Consider the following 16,144-nt stretch of genomic DNA (forward strand, 5'->3'; position numbering starts at 1 on the left):
AAATAACTTCATTTCTGGACATTTATGGTTTGATTTCTTTGTATGTATGGATCACTTGGGTTGTTACCAACATCTGGTGAAKATTTCATGTCATTAGCACCTCTAGTAATATATTTACTGAGAAAAATGGTGACGTGTTCAATACTTATTTTACCCGCTGTATGCAAACATTTTTATCAGTTTTGTTCTTTATTTCAGACTCAAATCCCTTCACAGTGTAAAGTAAGTGAAACTTCATCTTTAGGACCTTGATGTGATAAATCCAGCATGTCTTGTTTTGTTTTTATTTTTTATTTTACTTTTATTCTCCTTTAAAGCTGTTGTTTAGATGTGTAAGAMGAAGATGATGTTGATTTTTCCCCCCTTTGATTTACTCTGATAGTTTGTCCAATGGATGAAGATGTTATTCCCCCAAACCCTGTCTGTAGTGCACCTCCACCACCTCTCCTTTCCTTTCCCTCCATCACCCTCAGGTATCGTTATTGTGGCACTTTTTTATTTTCCTTTACAGTCCAATCTCGTCCCTTTTTTGCTCTGTAAAATTGTAACTGCTCTGCAAAAACTGTCCATCTAACCAACTTTTAAAATGTTATATCCAGCCAAAATGTCTTTTMWTCTCGTTTTGAGACTGATTTACTAAACAGGAACAGAATAATAATCCTCTTTTTCAGAATGTGTAAGAATATTTATCTTGTGTTAGCCTGAAAATTTGCCTCAGATTAAGTGACTATTTTCTGCCAAAGGAGTAAGAAAATTTTACTTGGTAAGATGTTTGAAATAGGAAAATTTTGAATCAAATCAAGTATTATAAGAATCTTACCAAGTAAAATTTTCTTACTCCATTGGCAGAAAATTTTCACTTAATTTGAGTCAAATTTCCAGGCTAGCACAAGACAAATAATCTTACAGATTCTGAAAACAAGATTATTATTCTACACTTTCTGTTCTTGTTTAGTAAATCAGTCTCAAAACAAGATGAAAAAAAGACTTTTTGGCTGATATAAGGTTTTAAAACTTGGTTACACGGACAGTTTTTGCAGTGTGGTTTGTGGGTCACTGGTTCAGGCACCAACAGAGAGGAAAGCCCTACCTTTTTTATTTGGTGTAATATTTTTGTAAGACAAAATGATTGACAAATTAATTTTTTAAAAAGCTTCAAAAAATGTTTTCTGTAAAATCATTATCTCTTGTTATTTGTCAGTGATTCATTGTACAAGTACACTCAGCATTTTATGTTTTTATTTTATTTGCAGCTCTGCAAATGATGGACAGTCTGGCCACAGGAGGAGCGGACGCATCCAAGAGATCAGAGCGAAAACGCCCAAAAAGCAGGACCTCCAAACGGCCCGGAAACCATCCAGGCCGAATCCATCCCCGACGAAGAGACACCCGGAGAGGGTAACCGTGGTACGAAGTGGATTTTTTACGTCCAGACGAGCGGTCGCAGAACAAGTTTTCGCTGAAGCGCTTCTCTTTTCTTTGCAGGCGCGAGCGCCTCAGCTCAAGCTGCCAGGAGCTGGAAGAACTGAGAAACACAACGAGGTCCGTTTTCTGTCCAACACCGTTACGTTCCTGACAGAACCACACTCCTCTACTGTTTAATGCTTTCAAGTGTTCCCTGCCTAATTTGACTTTACAGAGCGCTGTACTGTATTTGTGTTTAGCTAAATAGGTGTGAAGGTTAATTGAGTGATTTAATCCTCTTTTACGGTCTGCTGCATCTGATGCAAACGAGCAGTTGAGCATCGTGTTTGACCTACAAACACTCTGCAGACAGAATGAAGTGTCTTTATTGATCACTTTACCCGTAGAGGAAAATCCACAGTTTTCTTTAGCTGTGGTGTGTTTGTTTTTTTAGAAACTACTGCGATAGCTTTGATTTATACGGAGCCCGCGAGGGGACATGGGGGATTTTTTTTTTCTTTTTGCATTCCCACACAAAAGTATTGCGTTACCTCACAATACGTTTAGCGTTCCCTCYAAAAAGTCGTTTATCACTGTTGTGCCTGTCGMTTTATTAACTCATTCACCTGCTCACCATTAGCGAGTTAACCTACTACTTTAATTCAGCTTCAGAATGAATATATCACACAGCCACGCATGGAAGTATATTTTTGGTAACCGGATATTTCAAAATAAAAGTCTAAACAATTTTTTGTGTGGTAACGCAAAACAATATTGCGAGGTAACGCAAAAGTATTGCGAGGGAACGCAGAAGTATTGCGAGGGAACGCAGAAGTATTGCGAGGGAACGCAGAATAAAAAAATCCCTCCCATGTCTCCTTGCGGGCTCCGAGGGACAGTTGAGGAATAAATAAATAGATCTTGTAGTTTTATTGCATCCAAACTGTAAAACTTTGTGTTTGATTTGCAGAATGGATTTGAAGTCAGTTTTACAGCGGATAAGTAAGTGATAGAAACCTACTTTACTGCAACTCTGACAAAGAAGATTTTATTTCTCTGAAACTTGCGTCTCATTTTCTTTTTTCTTTATAGGCAACAGGACCTGCAGCTGAAGCCTCTTTTATCTCCTGGTGAAAATGCAGTGAAGTCATTTGAAGAAAGTAAGATGCAACGTCTRGAAGCGGACACGCCCGACATGGAAACGAGCGGCGTCTCGCCGGTCGTGGATGTCATGGAGAGTACGTCCGCCCCGACGGGATGGGTCATCGGCCCGTTGTTCCAGTCGCTGAAGTCAAAGATGGCCAGCTTTACTGAGATCGTCATGTCTCCTGTGAAACTGTTCAGAGCCAGCAGCCCTCCGCCCTCCATGGACCGTCTGAACCCACCCGGTGACTCTGAGCTACGGGCCGATGCAGAGCCCGCAGAGGGAGGAGACGAGTTTCATCCAGGAGGACTGGTTGAAAGCAAGGATCTGGACAGCAGTACTGATCAGCGAGGGCTTAGTGACTGTGMAGGAACACAAAGTGCTGAAATTCTTGATTCCGGTTGTTTGATAAAAACGTTTACATCACGTTGTTCTGGATGTGCAGCCGAGCCAGCAATAAATCCAAAGGATTCAGTGCCTTTAGCCGGTGTTTTATCCAAACCTTTTGACTCCTTCGTCCTACAGTCTTTAGCCAAAGTAAGTGCCTCACAAAAGGCTGATTTAAAATCAGCCGAGCGGGACACCTCCTGCRTGACACCACTGTCCGGACCGGTTAAAAGGAACGGATCCGAGTCAAAGAGCGTTAACTCTGAGGACAAACATCAACAGCCTCAATGTGACTCCAGAGACATGAACGCCTCAGTCCACCCTCACAGTGCTGATGAAAGTCAGAACAATCTGCTTGACGAGACAAATAAACCTTTTCTGGACACGCAGCAGACCCAGTCCCAGCTGGACTCCGAGGTGTGTTCAGTCTCGGACGCCGTGCGGCCGAAGAGGGGTTTGAAGCCGAGCTGTCACCCCCAAGGCTCCGCTAAGAGGAAAAAAGTGACGGACAATACAAAACCCCCGCGGCTTTTCCACGTGGCTTTGCATAAAGATTCAAGAGCGTCGAGAAGGGGGGCGGCMTCGATGAACACCACGACACGCGAAGAGGAAATAATACGGCTCGACGACAAAAGACCAGCCGTGCTCACAAAGTCTAGGAGAAAAGGAAAAAACGAAGAAGCGGCGACGATCCATCAGACAGAACCATCTGAAGCCATGTTCATGTGTTCGTTTGAGACAGACAGCCTGGAGCCACGAGAAGAACCGAAGAGCGGCCGAGCGAAGCCCGCCGGATCGTCCTCGAGACCGAAGAAAAGTCTTTTCAGAGCGGATGAGATGGATCTGGAAACGACCACGCCGATCACCGAAGCTCTCCTCCGTCCAAACATAAAGCAGCCCGGCGATGCGAGCAAGAAGCCGATAAAACGTAAAATAACCCGTGTGAGTTGTGTTACAGAGAGCTCATCGTTAGAACCCGTGACTCTGGATCTCAGCTCCTCTCAGGGWGCACAAAGAGCCGACGCTGCAGCGCTGAGCCGACCGTCCAAGAGATCCAGAGACGGTCTCAGGGCCGCTGGGAGGTCTCCGGGGTTCAGCCAAACTCAAGAGGCGACAAAACAAATCAGCAAATTCAACTCAAAAACCAAAGAGAACCAAAGCCACACAGCAGATTCTGCATATTTTGAAATGACTCTTGTTGAAAGTAACCCCCAGCTTAACTTGGACTGTTACGTGCAGCTAAAAGACGTTTCTGTCGCCTCTGTGGTGGATGAGATCTTCCTCACAGACACTGAGGTCACAACCTGCAGCCGTGGTGCGAGAGACGCCGTCGTGAGGTGCCGACGAGCAGATAACCACAGGAGGAGAAGCAGGGCGCTGCCCGGTCGCAGTCACACAAGCGTGGAGGGGTTGAAGTCCGTCACGATGGAGGACACGGATCTGGCCTCGTCAGGAAGCAGCTCCTCGGTGCGCCTGCTGCGCAGCTACTCCTGTCCGGAGATCCCGTCCCTCCGGCCCCACGACTCCACCTGGACGTCTCCGAATTCACCGCACGCCAGCAGGACGCAGGTGCCGCAGCACCACGGTCACTCCCACAAACCCCTGAGGCGAGCTCGCAGGCACACGGTGTGCAGCGTGGAGGTGGAGAGGGAGATCGCCCCGCTCTGTCTCAGGAAGGAGGTGTACCCYTCCAGAAGATGGCTCCCCGCCGCTCTGCACATGTCTCCAAGTCACTCACACACTCCCAGCACCTCCCTCTCAGCTCTCGCCTCCTGCTTCCTGTCCAGCCCCTTGGCTTTCCTCTCCAAGAGGTCCGACTGCAGAGGAGCCGCTGCCGCTCCTAGTCACGCTTCTCCTCCCTCCTCTTCCTCGGTAACATCCCCATCAAGCTCCTCGACGTGGCGTCCTTTAGTCTTCATGTCCACAGCCGGCTCTGCTGCTGCTTTAGAGTCCTGCAGCAGGTAAGACGCTTCTCACAGTTCAAACTCACAGTTCTCCATTCTGTACGCGATTAATCTTGTGCCAACAGGAATTGAAGTTGAATTGCTCAGATCGAATCTGAATGTTCATAATTTGAAATTGAATGTTTTGGTTTAAAATAAATTTCTCTAAATTGAAACTGAATTTAAAGTTTTGTATCTGAATTAATTTGCTTTGAAACTGTATTTTGGTTTATTAAAAATTCAGTTTGACTACTTTCACTTTCAGTTCCATAATTCAGATTTTTGTGTCACATCCTGGTCCTTGAGAAAGCCAGGCAGAGTAATCAAACACAGATCCACAGATTTATGTTTCACTTTGGTGAAGTTTCCCTTCTGGATGTAACAGAGTTGATGCAATCCACTGTAAAAGTGACAAAAACAAACAAAGTTATTTTATTGCAGTGATTAATTTGACCTATATATAGAAAATGTTACATTTACATCACATCATGGATCAGTCAGCAGCAGCATCTGATCAATATGTGATCCATAGTTCTGTCTCATCAGCTCTGCTTCTTTTAAAGTGAGAATCCCTTACGCTGTGAGGAGGAGAGGAGGCAGCAAAGCGAAGAGGAAGATGATGGCGAGGACACGAGTTCCTCCAGTCAGGAGTTTGAAGATGTTTGCGCGAGAGAGGAAAAAGCCGTGTCTGATTTTGAAACAAAAGTACGCACGATTTAAATTACCTGTACTAGTTCTGTTGGTTTTACTGCTGATTAATAAAAATATCATAGATCATTTGTTGGGGAAAGTAGCTTAATTATTAGTGATGTTTGTTTATACTTTTGTGAGAATCATAAATGTTAAAATTTCTAATTTTTCATCACAGGTTGGGAAGAAACGCGAGGAACGAGGAAAGGTGTCTTCTATCAAAATCCGGAAAACTTTACCCAGACCTCAGACCAACCTGACGCCCATGGGTCTGCCCAAACCCATCAGGTCTGTCTGAAACAGCTTAGAGTTCAAGGTTGATCAGACTACTTTTTCTTTATCTAAACAACATGTAGAAAGAAAGAAAGAAAGAAAGAAAGAAAGAAAGAAAGAGGAAAAAAACAGACGAACCTTGAAGGTAATTTTAAATGTCTAATTTTATTATTTTTATTTAGGTTTATTCATTTCAGTTAAAAATAAAATGAGAGAAAAAGAAAAAAATCTTATATCTGCCCCATTTGACAAAAAAAAATAAATATATACATATATACATACACACACACACACACACACACACACACACACACAAGGGCTGTGTATTGGCAAGAATTTGGCGATACGATACATCTCATAACAGGGGGGTCACGATACGATATATCCTGATATATTGCGATACTGTAAGCAAGGCAATATATTGTGATATATTGTGATTTTTTTGTCCAAATATTCTATTAAATAAAAACCTCTTACAGAAAAAAAAAGAAAAGTTAATGTTTACTCACAATGCTAATGCTACCCTTACTCTCTGGCGCTCAAGAGGTAGAGGAGCCAAATGTCTGGCTCACTGCTGCCAACTAGTGGTCAGAGGCTGAACTACAACATAAAAATGAACGGCTGGCAGGAAAGTTGACATTTTAAACTTTTAAACCTTAATTAAAAATCGATACAGGGCTTTAGAATATTGATACAGTATTGGGAAATAAAATATCACGATATTTCAGTGTATCGATATTTTCTTACACCCCTAATATACATACCTACATACATACATACTTACTTACTTACTTACGTACGTACTTACTTACTTACTTACTTACTTACTTACTTACTTACGTACTTACGTACGTACTTACTTACTTACTTGATGGGTGACCATAAACTTTTCTTGTAATTCTTATGGTTCTCTTTTGCAAAAGAAGAATACAATTTGTAATTGTTTTACATGCCTTCCCCCTGACTTCAACACAATAAATCAAATGTGGAACAATTATTGCATTCTGTAATATAAATTGTGCTTTATCATTAAATAACTCCTTTACCTTATGTAGTACTGCAATAGATTTTGCCTTTTTTGTTCTTAAGTAATTTATATGAGGTTTCCAGGTCAGGTTTTCATCAGTAATAACTCCCAAAAACTTTACCTCACTGACTTTACAAATCTCAACACCATCAACTCCAAACGAAACATCGGCCGTTCGTTCGTATAATTTGTTTTGTCTAAATTTAGTGATCATTTATTACGCTTAGGATTAATTTATATTAATACATTACAGTATATGTATTCTGTGTAGTTTGTGGTGAACTGCAGCATTCCTCTGTTTTCTGTCACTCTGCAGGTTGAAGAAGAAGCAGTTTAGTTTAGAGGAAATTTACACCAACAAGAACTTCAGAAACCCACCTGAAAGGTACGTGGAGCGCACACAGACTTACAGCAGGTTCTACAGACAGAAACTAAAATGAACATKAGTCCAGGGTGATGGGCCAAATTATTAATGAGGTCTGGGCTGCGGGGAGGCCGGAGTGTTCTACGGTGAAGCCATTTTGTTATGCTACAGTGTGAGACGTTAGAAAACCAACTAATGGAGCATTTCCATATGTGTAAGCTGTCCATGACAGAAGCACTAATGCACCCCCATACCATCAGAGAGGCAGAGATAGCAGTTTTGATGATCACTCGTTAGTTCAGAGGCTGTGGGTTCCACAGACAGATTTTCTGATGACAGGACTCTAGAGTGTGACCTGATTTTTTTGTAAAAGTGCAGCTTTTTTTTTTTTTTCTTAATTGTGGAGATGAAATGTGGACGGTTYCTCACTCTCAAGTCCATCTTGCTGATTTAACATTAAGGTTCWGCTCTGGATGCACAACAGATCATTTCAGCAACATGAGGAAGCTCACGTGTACGGCAGGCTGCTTTTACACTTAATCAGCTTCACCACAGTTATTCCAAGTATCTGAAATTGATTTTATGACTAGTAGGGCTGGGCGGTATGACCTCAAATTCATATCACGGTATAAATTTAACCCCTTCATGGTAACGGTATACATCGCGGTAGAAAATTATCATAAAAAGTAAAGATAATATTTTTAGAGCTTTTTTTTTTTTTGCAGAAAACTGTAATCTTAATTAAACCCAACATTTTTGCTTTAATATCTGCCAAACAATGAGCTTCTGCCTGCTGAACTGATCAGCTGCTGCTCTGCTGCGAGCTCATCTTCATCTTAAGCCGACTTTACATTAGCAAGATGGATTMACYACTGAACGAACGRCCACGTCTTTTTTWAAAAWWAWRRRRMMMSSMWWKKAWWKKWWAAAAACATTGTTTTTCTCCAACAATTGGGTGTGAAAAACTACAGTTGTTAAAGCTTCGCTCTGCGTGACYTGCAGCGAGAGGGAGGAAATGATCCCGTGACATGACGTAACTTTTCTACAGCGAGAGGAGGAATGTCTCTGCACTCTCAGCCCTGGTGACACAGGTGCGATGATGTAACTGACGACAGGARGGTAGAGGGTCAATTTCTACCGTAGGCCAACTTCATACCGTTTCTACCGTCTACCGCAGATACAGCGCAGCCCTAATAACTACATACATTAGTTATTTAAGAGAAATACATAACATTCAGGTGCAGACTTGTTCTTGTTCTGTCGTTTTTATTTTACAAAGCTGTCAATCACCGTTCTGTGTTCATTATTCTGGTTTAGCCAAGGCCAAAGATCCAGAAGGCCAAACTACAGGAGTTGGTCARCTGAGGGGCAGGTGTAGTCTAAAAGATATTAACCATGAAATATTCAGTTTGAGATGTTTAGCACAATGTCTTTCATTTTGTTTATCTGGAGATGTTTAAGTTAAAATCTCAGGTCGTAGAATCACTTTAAATACTTTTCAGTAAGTTTTATGTCTGGTTCAAATATAGAACTTCATGTTTACTAAATTTATTAATTATTTGTGAGTTATTATTGCCTTAATGGACCTAACTTTTGTGCTGGTTCATCAAAAAAAGGTGAGCACACCAGTGCAACCAGTGCTAAAGTCAGTCTAGAGCCTGGTAGAGGATTTTTTTCTGTTGAACTTGTTTCAGTATTTTTAGCTGCAGGTGAACCTCTGATTGTTTTTACTTCTAGAAAAAATCAGCCTCTTTTTTACACCCAGTTCTTTTAGCTTAGCTGTTCGTTTCAAAAATAAATCATTAAATGTGTTTTCTTTAGGAAGTGTCGTTTGGGGTTTTTGTTTTTTAGCTTTATTTTATTTATTTTTTGCCAGATTTAATTGCCTGCTTTTAGTTTTGTTTTGAGTCTCAGTGTGAGTAATGAACACATGACTTGTGTTTGTTCTGCTGAGAGATAAAGTTAAATACAACCAGACGGTGGCAGCAGAGGCAACATGTTTGTTTGTCTCTCTTTGATCTGATTATAATTTGTATTTTTGTTTGTTTTTTCAGCCGTCTGGAAACGATATTCGAGGTGCCTCTCAGTCGCAAGAACGGCTCCGAGTCCTGGTGCGGTCCGAGACGTGTCAAACGCTTCCTGGAGTTCCTGGAGGTCGGCACGGTCAGGAAACCGAAGAAGCCTCTGATCGGAGCCGTGAAAGCGGGACTTTCCTCCTCCTCCTCCTCCTCCTCTTCCTCCTCGTCGTCGTCCTCCTCCAGGACGAGACGAGGAGGCTTCCCTAAACACGAAGCGTCCCTCGGCGTTCAGGACGTGGACTCGCTGCTCTGCTCCAAACTGGACGAGTTGAGTTTGTGGCTGATCCACGATCAGAGGGAGGCAGATTTATAAACAAATAAAGAGATTTGTGAAAACGATTGTTGCGGCTCCTCAGGCCGTGTCTAAAGAAGCTCCAAGTAAAGAATTCAGGTTTTATTTTCTAGTTTGTAGCCGACAAGTTAAAAAACAATTAAGTCCAACTTGTTTGTTTACATTTTGTAAAGTTAAGTATATATTTACAGCAAGTCGGGTTTTTATTTATATTTACAAACTTCTGCTGTCCATCTTAGATACTTTGAAACTGTATTAAAGCGAACTTATTTTTCGTATTTTAACATGGTTAAAGTTTTGTCTCCACTCTGCAGAGTCAGCCGAGCACCCTGCAGCGTTAAGTTTATAACAAAGGCAGCTATTTTATAAGAATTAAATAGAAATAAAATGTTCTAACATGAGAAACAATGAAGGTTCAGTACAATCAAAGAGTTTAAAACAAGCTTCGGACTGATAAAAGCCCTTTCCTCTGCTCAGGCTGCTTTTTTTTACTTATTTGTTGTAAACCTGTGGAGTTTTTGTTTTTGTTTTGTTTTTATAAACTAACCATCATGGCACTCCAGAGTTAATCAGACCGCGTCCATCGCTGTTGTGCTTTTATTTTATTTGGTAGTTCAATTTTATATATTTTTTGTCCCAGTTGTCTGTTTTTTTACGTATAAAATGTGTTTTGTAGTAAACGATGTTGCCTTAACTGTAACAACTCAGCGCACAAAAAATCCACAGTTTTATTATAAAATAACTCAGTAAAAAAAGTACAACTTATGTAGACATTTAACATTTGTAACAATGCAATAATGCCAGTTCACCGTTGGCAGAGATCCCATGATGTCCTTTTTAAAGCACTGCCATGTTCACTACGCCTTTCTGCTTCCAGTGGACGCTCGGTACTCGGCGTGTACTTTGTATTATTTGTAGTATATGTACAGTAACAATGAGTATTTCACCACTGGTGACAAAAATACATCAAAAACTGGCGCACGACTGTTCTGATCTAATGTGTGAGTGCGTTTGAAAAGGTTTCTGCCTTTTTTTATGTTTTCTCTGAGTTTAGGTTTTGTTTTCAGTCTCCTTGTAATTTGTTTTTTGTGGTTGTAGCTTATAGAAAACTGAAAGAGAAGCAGAAAGCCTTTCAAATGCACCTGGTTTGTGTCATACAGTATTTTAAATTATAGGCAATGCTGGATTGTGTTTTCTGGTCGTTTCAAGTTAAATAAAATGCACATAAAGGTTGTGAAGAGTTGGTTCAACGTGGTGTTTTGTGTAAAACCAGCAAGTCTTTTTATGTAACGTCCAGCTTCATAAAGAGCGCTTTGGTCCAGTTTTGAATGTTTCAGTCTCCTAACGTGACGAGATATGAGAAAAGTGCCATCAGTATGGGGATGGAGACGATGATGGAGAAAAACACCACGATGGAGATGATGCTGTATTTTCTGGCCTTCTCAGCTGTCGCTCTGTTTCCTGTGTGTTCAGCCTGACAGAGGAGGAAAGATTACATTTATTTAGGATTCAGAAAAATTTGATCTTTTATTTTACGATGGGCAGCGGGAGAAACAAAACTCTACTGGTTTCAACAAGTAATGACATCTGAAACCTATTTAAACTTTTTTTAAACCACGCCCGTCATATAACAGCAGTGTTTTCTAATAAAAGACTTAAAAGAAAAAAACAAGCCAAACCTGCTCTTTTTTTAAATTAAACAAATATCCAGCATTGGATCTGGGTTTAGTTCTCAGAATCATCAGTAGAGATAAAATCCGGTACCTTGAACGAGTATGTCAGTGCCTGGATGCCGATGCAGGAGACGCCACAGATGATGCTGCACATGGCCAGCCTCCTGTGGTACTTGTTGTTGCGGAAGTTTGCCTCGGGGTCTTTAATTGTGTCGTCTTCATCCGCAGACCCCGGTGTTGTGTTCAGCGGGCGGGCTTCTTTCTCGTGCATCTGTAAGGAGTTTGACATATCTGCACAGGAAGGCAGAGTTTGGTTAAATATTTTGACTCAGTTGTGGTGAAAAACAAACAAAATATCACTCAGAATATGTGCGTCTATGGAGGACCAAAGCTGACATAATTAAAAATAAAAGCAGAAATATATAAGTTGAAAAAAATACACTTAAAATGCACCAACTAATATAAAAAAGGAGAATTTTACCTCATGTTTTATCATTTAATTGATCTTCAAATATATTTTAGGGCTTAAGTTTTAAATATATATTTTTTTGTTTTTTCTTTGACTTTTAGACACATTTGTGTATCTTAGGTGTTTTTATTAATTTTTAAGTATTTTCACAAGTCTTTTTATTAATAATCACTTTATTTTGAGCACTTTTGAACAAAGTGCTGAACAATTACAAGGAGATAAAACCAAAATAAAAGGTTACGAGAACAGATAAAACACCAAAAGAAAAACAAAACTATAAAGACGTGTTTTTCTGTCTCCTGTTTTTACTTTAACTTATGTGTTTCTGTCTCATTTTTAAAGTAAAGTAAAAACAGTAGACAGAAAAATGAAATGGCAACACATGAACATAAAAATATGTGGGGGTAAAACAATAAAATAAATGGCATGAATGTATCTACGAGTAAAGAAAAATATATTTTTAAAAACAGTAAAATTTATGTGATAAAATATAAAATTTGTATAATTTATAATTAACTGGCGTATTTTAAGTGTATTTATTTATTTATTTATTGGGAATTGTATATATTTCAGCTTTTATTTTTAATTATGTCAGTTTTGGTGCTCCATATGTTTCACCTATTCAGAGGCCGGTGAAATTAATTTAACAACTACAGACCAATATCCCTGTTACCACAATTTTRAAAGATTTTAGAGAAATTATTTGTGATCAGATTGGACYAACTCATTGATGAGCAGAACATATTAAGTAGCAAACAGTTTGGGTTCAGACCAAAAAATTCCACGTCGATGGCTCTCATTGAATTAATAGAACATTTAACAACTGCTGTTGACCAAAAACAGTACTGTATCAGTATTTTTGTTGATTTTAAAAAAGCATTAGATACTATTAACCACAGTATTCTTTTTGAAAAGCTAAATAAATATGGTATTAGAGGACCTGCATTACAGTGGGCATCTAGTTATTTGGAAGACAGAAAACAATTCGTCCAAATAAATAATGTAAGATCTGAGTTTTGTAACATCTCGTGGCGTGCCGCAGGGTTCCATTCTCGGACCCAAGTTATTTATTTTGTATGTGGATGATTTGGTAAATGTGTCGGGTCTTTTGGAGTGTTTCCTATTTGCTGATGATACATTATTTTGTTCTGGTAAAGATATTGAACAAATGTTGGAGATGGTACAAACAGAATTTGTGAAAATACAAAGTTGTAATGGTTTCAACTAAATAAATTATCATTAAACTTGGACAAAACAAATTATTTGATTTTTAGTAACATTAAGAGGAACTGTAGATGTTTCATTTAAAATTGATGATGTTGTGAAATGTAGAGTCAGTGAAGTGAAGTTTCTAGGTGTCATTGATGAAAAACTGACATGGAAAAATCATATAAATAAAGAACAAAAACAGCCAAATCTATTGGAGTCCTGTATAAAGTAAGAGAACTGTTTAGTGATAAAGCACTGTTTATGTTGTATAACACTATTATTGTTCCACATTTAATTTACTGTATTGAAGTCTGGGGTAAAGCTTGTAAAACTATCACAAATCCTATTTTTATTTGACAGAAAAGAGCACTGAGAGTTATTACTAGAAAAAATTACAGCCATCCATCGAATACATTGTTTTATGAATTGAAATTATTAAAATTCTATGATTTGGTCGATTATGATATTTTACTGTTAATGTACAGAGCTCATACAGGTGTGTTACCTTCCAACATTCAAGTAAATTTTGTTAAAAGACAGAGCTGTTATTATCTTAAGGGAATTGAAATGTTTGTGAAACCCTGGGTACGAGTCTGAAGGAGCGATCCACTTTAATCCAGGGAGTGAGATTATGGAACGGTCTGGAAGATGAGTTTAAAAATGCCAGATCTTTGTATTTATTGAAGAGAATGATAAAAATGAGTATTCTGAAGAAATACGGAGAAGCATAAGTGAATTGATGCAAATTGTTGTTTTGAGTTGGTGTTTTAAATTTAGCTTTGTTTTTAGTTTTTGTGTTTTCAGTTGTTTTGATTTTTGTTGCAATTTACTTTTATTTTGAATATATTTTAGGTATAAAAAAGGGCAGATATAAGATTTATTCTTCTTCTGCTGCCTTCCATTTTATTTTGATTGCATTTTTTGTTGTGTATATAGTTGTTACAAACTCCTTTATGTAATCTACTGTAAAGTAAAAGCTGAAACTAAATGTCTGCCTGCAGGTTCAAACCTGTTCCTCCAAGTGTCACAGACTAAAAGCGTGACAATCTTGTGAGTTTTTGAATTTAGAAACAAAAACCTGTGGATGTGTTGCAAGATTCTTCCCCTTTCAGCTTAAAAAAAAGTTGAAAAACTTGCTGCTGTTGAACATGACTGATCGAATCTCTGTTTTGATCTAATAACATCCAAGGGTTCTGTTTTTTTTTAACAAAGAAAGTAACAACTCTTGCAACATATTTGGTGTGTAATATTAAACAATCCTGTAAATCATAACTGAGGTGAAATGTGAGTTTATTCATTAATGAAGGGGGTGTTTCCACACACTGAAAACTGCTGGGTTATTTTAAGAACTCACTTAGGTTTGGGTGTTTTTGTTTAAATGTTGTGTCTGAAATTTTTGCCTCYTTGGAGGTGATGAAATCTGCTCACTTCAAGTAAAAAGTTGTTTAAGCTTAAAGCTTAAACAAGAAACTTATTTCAGATTCAATTTGTAAAAGTATACATTTCAGCCCGTTTACATCAAATCGCTGTTTTTTTTTTAATTTATCATCTATAAACAGATCAGCTCCTAAAAATAAAGGAACAAAGTGCTCTCCTTAAGAAACACAACTTTTAGTTTCAAACAAAAGAGGATTCTTTATATTAAGAAACATTTGGCGACCCATGAAGCAATCTGATGACCCAACCCTGCCGAGTTAAAACCATTAATGTCAGCTCGTTTTTAATATCGCTTTTAAATCAAATCAAATGGAGAGGTTTTATTAAAGACACAAACCTGATTAGATTCAGTGTWGGCTCTGATCCAGTCTGAGCTCGCTCCTGAACATCCAGGAGCAGGAACRGTTGAAGTGAAACGACTCCTCTCAGACTTCCCCGTCATAAAATGACAGAACGACTGGGAGAAGCTGGACTGAAACTCTGTGGGACGTCCACGCCCACTCTGCTTCTTCTTTTTTTCCCTTCTTTTGTCCTCCCTGCTGCACTTGTCAGGTTTTTTTTTACTCGCTCCACTTTGTCTCTAAAGTCTTGTGTTTGCAGTGAAGACTCTGAGGTGTTCAAACCCTCTTTTTATTTGATTTTATTTGTTTCAGTCCACATTCCTGAGGTTGAAAGGTGTGTCTGCACTCGTACCGCCTTGGGCTGCAGTCTACAGGTCCTAAATGAAAAGTTAGGATCAGTTTAAACCTGCAGAAAACACCGAAGTTTTACATTTTCCAAGCATACATTTGTATTTTTGCTCATCACGACTCGATCGCAGCAACTTAATTTCACYGTAACTTGTCCAGAGTGTGTTATTCTGCTCTCTGACCCAGAGATAAGAGACTTCCTCTGACTCAGAAACCAGATTATTACGTTTTTTTCCACGTCACCACCTACACAAGCTGGGAGGGACCAGATGTTTTATCTTGTAGCTGGATMGACCAGATTTTTTATTTGATGGCGGTTAGTGTCAAGCAGGTTCATCTCTGCGTAAAGAAGAGCTAAGAAACATGGTTGTTACTGAGATAAAGTGCTGTACTTATAAGGTACCTAATAGTACCTATTGGGTACTTACAGGGAAAAGACAGGACAAGGTAACAAGATAAGGTACTTATTATGCTTGCAGGTGTACTGAGTACGTATGTTCAAAAATATTACAAAGATGCAGGGTAATTGCAGGGTACTTACTAGGGCAGTGTTTCCCAAAGTTGGGGTCGGGACCCAAAGTGGGGTCCCGAAACATCAAGATTGGGTCCTGAAAAGATTTTCTGAATTAATTATATTTTTGCCTTAGTTGTTACAAAGGTGAGGTTAGTATGTTTAAGATGTATAAATGTAGTATAATAAATATTGTTACTGTGCCCATGTTTAGTTTACCTGATACAAATGTTTATCCTCCAAAAACAGTTGGGGGCACAGGTCTCTGCTGCTGTTATTTTGTGGGTCAAAAGCTGAAACGTTTGGGAACCACTGCACTTTGGTTCCCAAAGTTGGGCTTGGGACCCAATTATGGGTCATGAAGCACCTTGGATAATCTCTAGAAATCAATTTAAAGGGTAATAAAATAATTGCTGATGTAATACAGTATTTTCCCTATAATTATTACAAAAACACAAAATAAGTATAAATAAGTATTTATATTTGTGTGTAAGCTGTTTAGATTGTCAAAAAGCCTGTGTTTTTAGGGTTATTAACGAAGTTCATGTACTCAG

The 16,144-nt window shown here is 39.1% G+C and overlaps 2 protein-coding genes across 3 annotated transcripts in view; one reads left to right on the plus strand and one right to left on the minus strand.

Moving 5' to 3' along the window:
• prr14 (proline rich 14) overlaps nt 1–10,840 on the plus strand; it is a 12,713-nt gene extending 1,873 nt beyond the window's left edge. The window contains exons 2-10 of the mRNA XM_014030231.1: nt 199–222; nt 1,254–1,407; nt 1,486–1,542; nt 2,375–2,406; nt 2,497–4,896; nt 5,442–5,583; nt 5,747–5,856; nt 7,185–7,253; nt 9,287–10,840. Coding sequence (XP_013885685.1) covers nt 2,570–4,896; nt 5,442–5,583; nt 5,747–5,856; nt 7,185–7,253; nt 9,287–9,623 — 2,985 coding nt within the window. The 5' untranslated portion in view covers nt 199–222; nt 1,254–1,407; nt 1,486–1,542; nt 2,375–2,406; nt 2,497–2,569 and the 3' untranslated portion in view covers nt 9,624–10,840. The remainder of the gene's footprint in view (nt 1–198; nt 223–1,253; nt 1,408–1,485; nt 1,543–2,374; nt 2,407–2,496; nt 4,897–5,441; nt 5,584–5,746; nt 5,857–7,184; nt 7,254–9,286) is intronic.
• LOC106533794 (transmembrane protein 265) lies at nt 10,685–15,015 on the minus strand. 2 transcript variants are annotated; one of them, XM_014030233.1, is made up of 3 exons: nt 14,728–15,015; nt 11,367–11,566; nt 10,685–11,076 (listed from the first exon to the last, which is right to left on the minus strand). In XM_014030233.1, the coding sequence occupies exons 2-3, from the start codon at nt 11,562–11,564 to the stop codon at nt 10,936–10,938; spliced, it is 339 nt and encodes a 112-aa protein (XP_013885687.1). In that variant the 5' UTR covers nt 11,565–11,566; nt 14,728–15,015; the 3' UTR covers nt 10,685–10,935. The 2 variants fall into 2 exon arrangements, with proteins under 2 accessions (XP_013885687.1, XP_013885688.1); XM_014030234.1 differs by lacking the exon at nt 14,728–15,015 and having other exon boundaries at nt 11,367–11,727.
• Between the last annotated feature and the right edge of the window lie 1,129 nt (nt 15,016–16,144).

The sequence above is a fragment of the Austrofundulus limnaeus genome, unplaced genomic scaffold (genome assembly GCF_001266775.1).
Source record: "Austrofundulus limnaeus strain Quisiro unplaced genomic scaffold, Austrofundulus_limnaeus-1.0 Scaffold1020, whole genome shotgun sequence".
Lineage (NCBI taxonomy): Eukaryota > Metazoa > Chordata > Actinopteri > Cyprinodontiformes > Rivulidae > Austrofundulus > Austrofundulus limnaeus.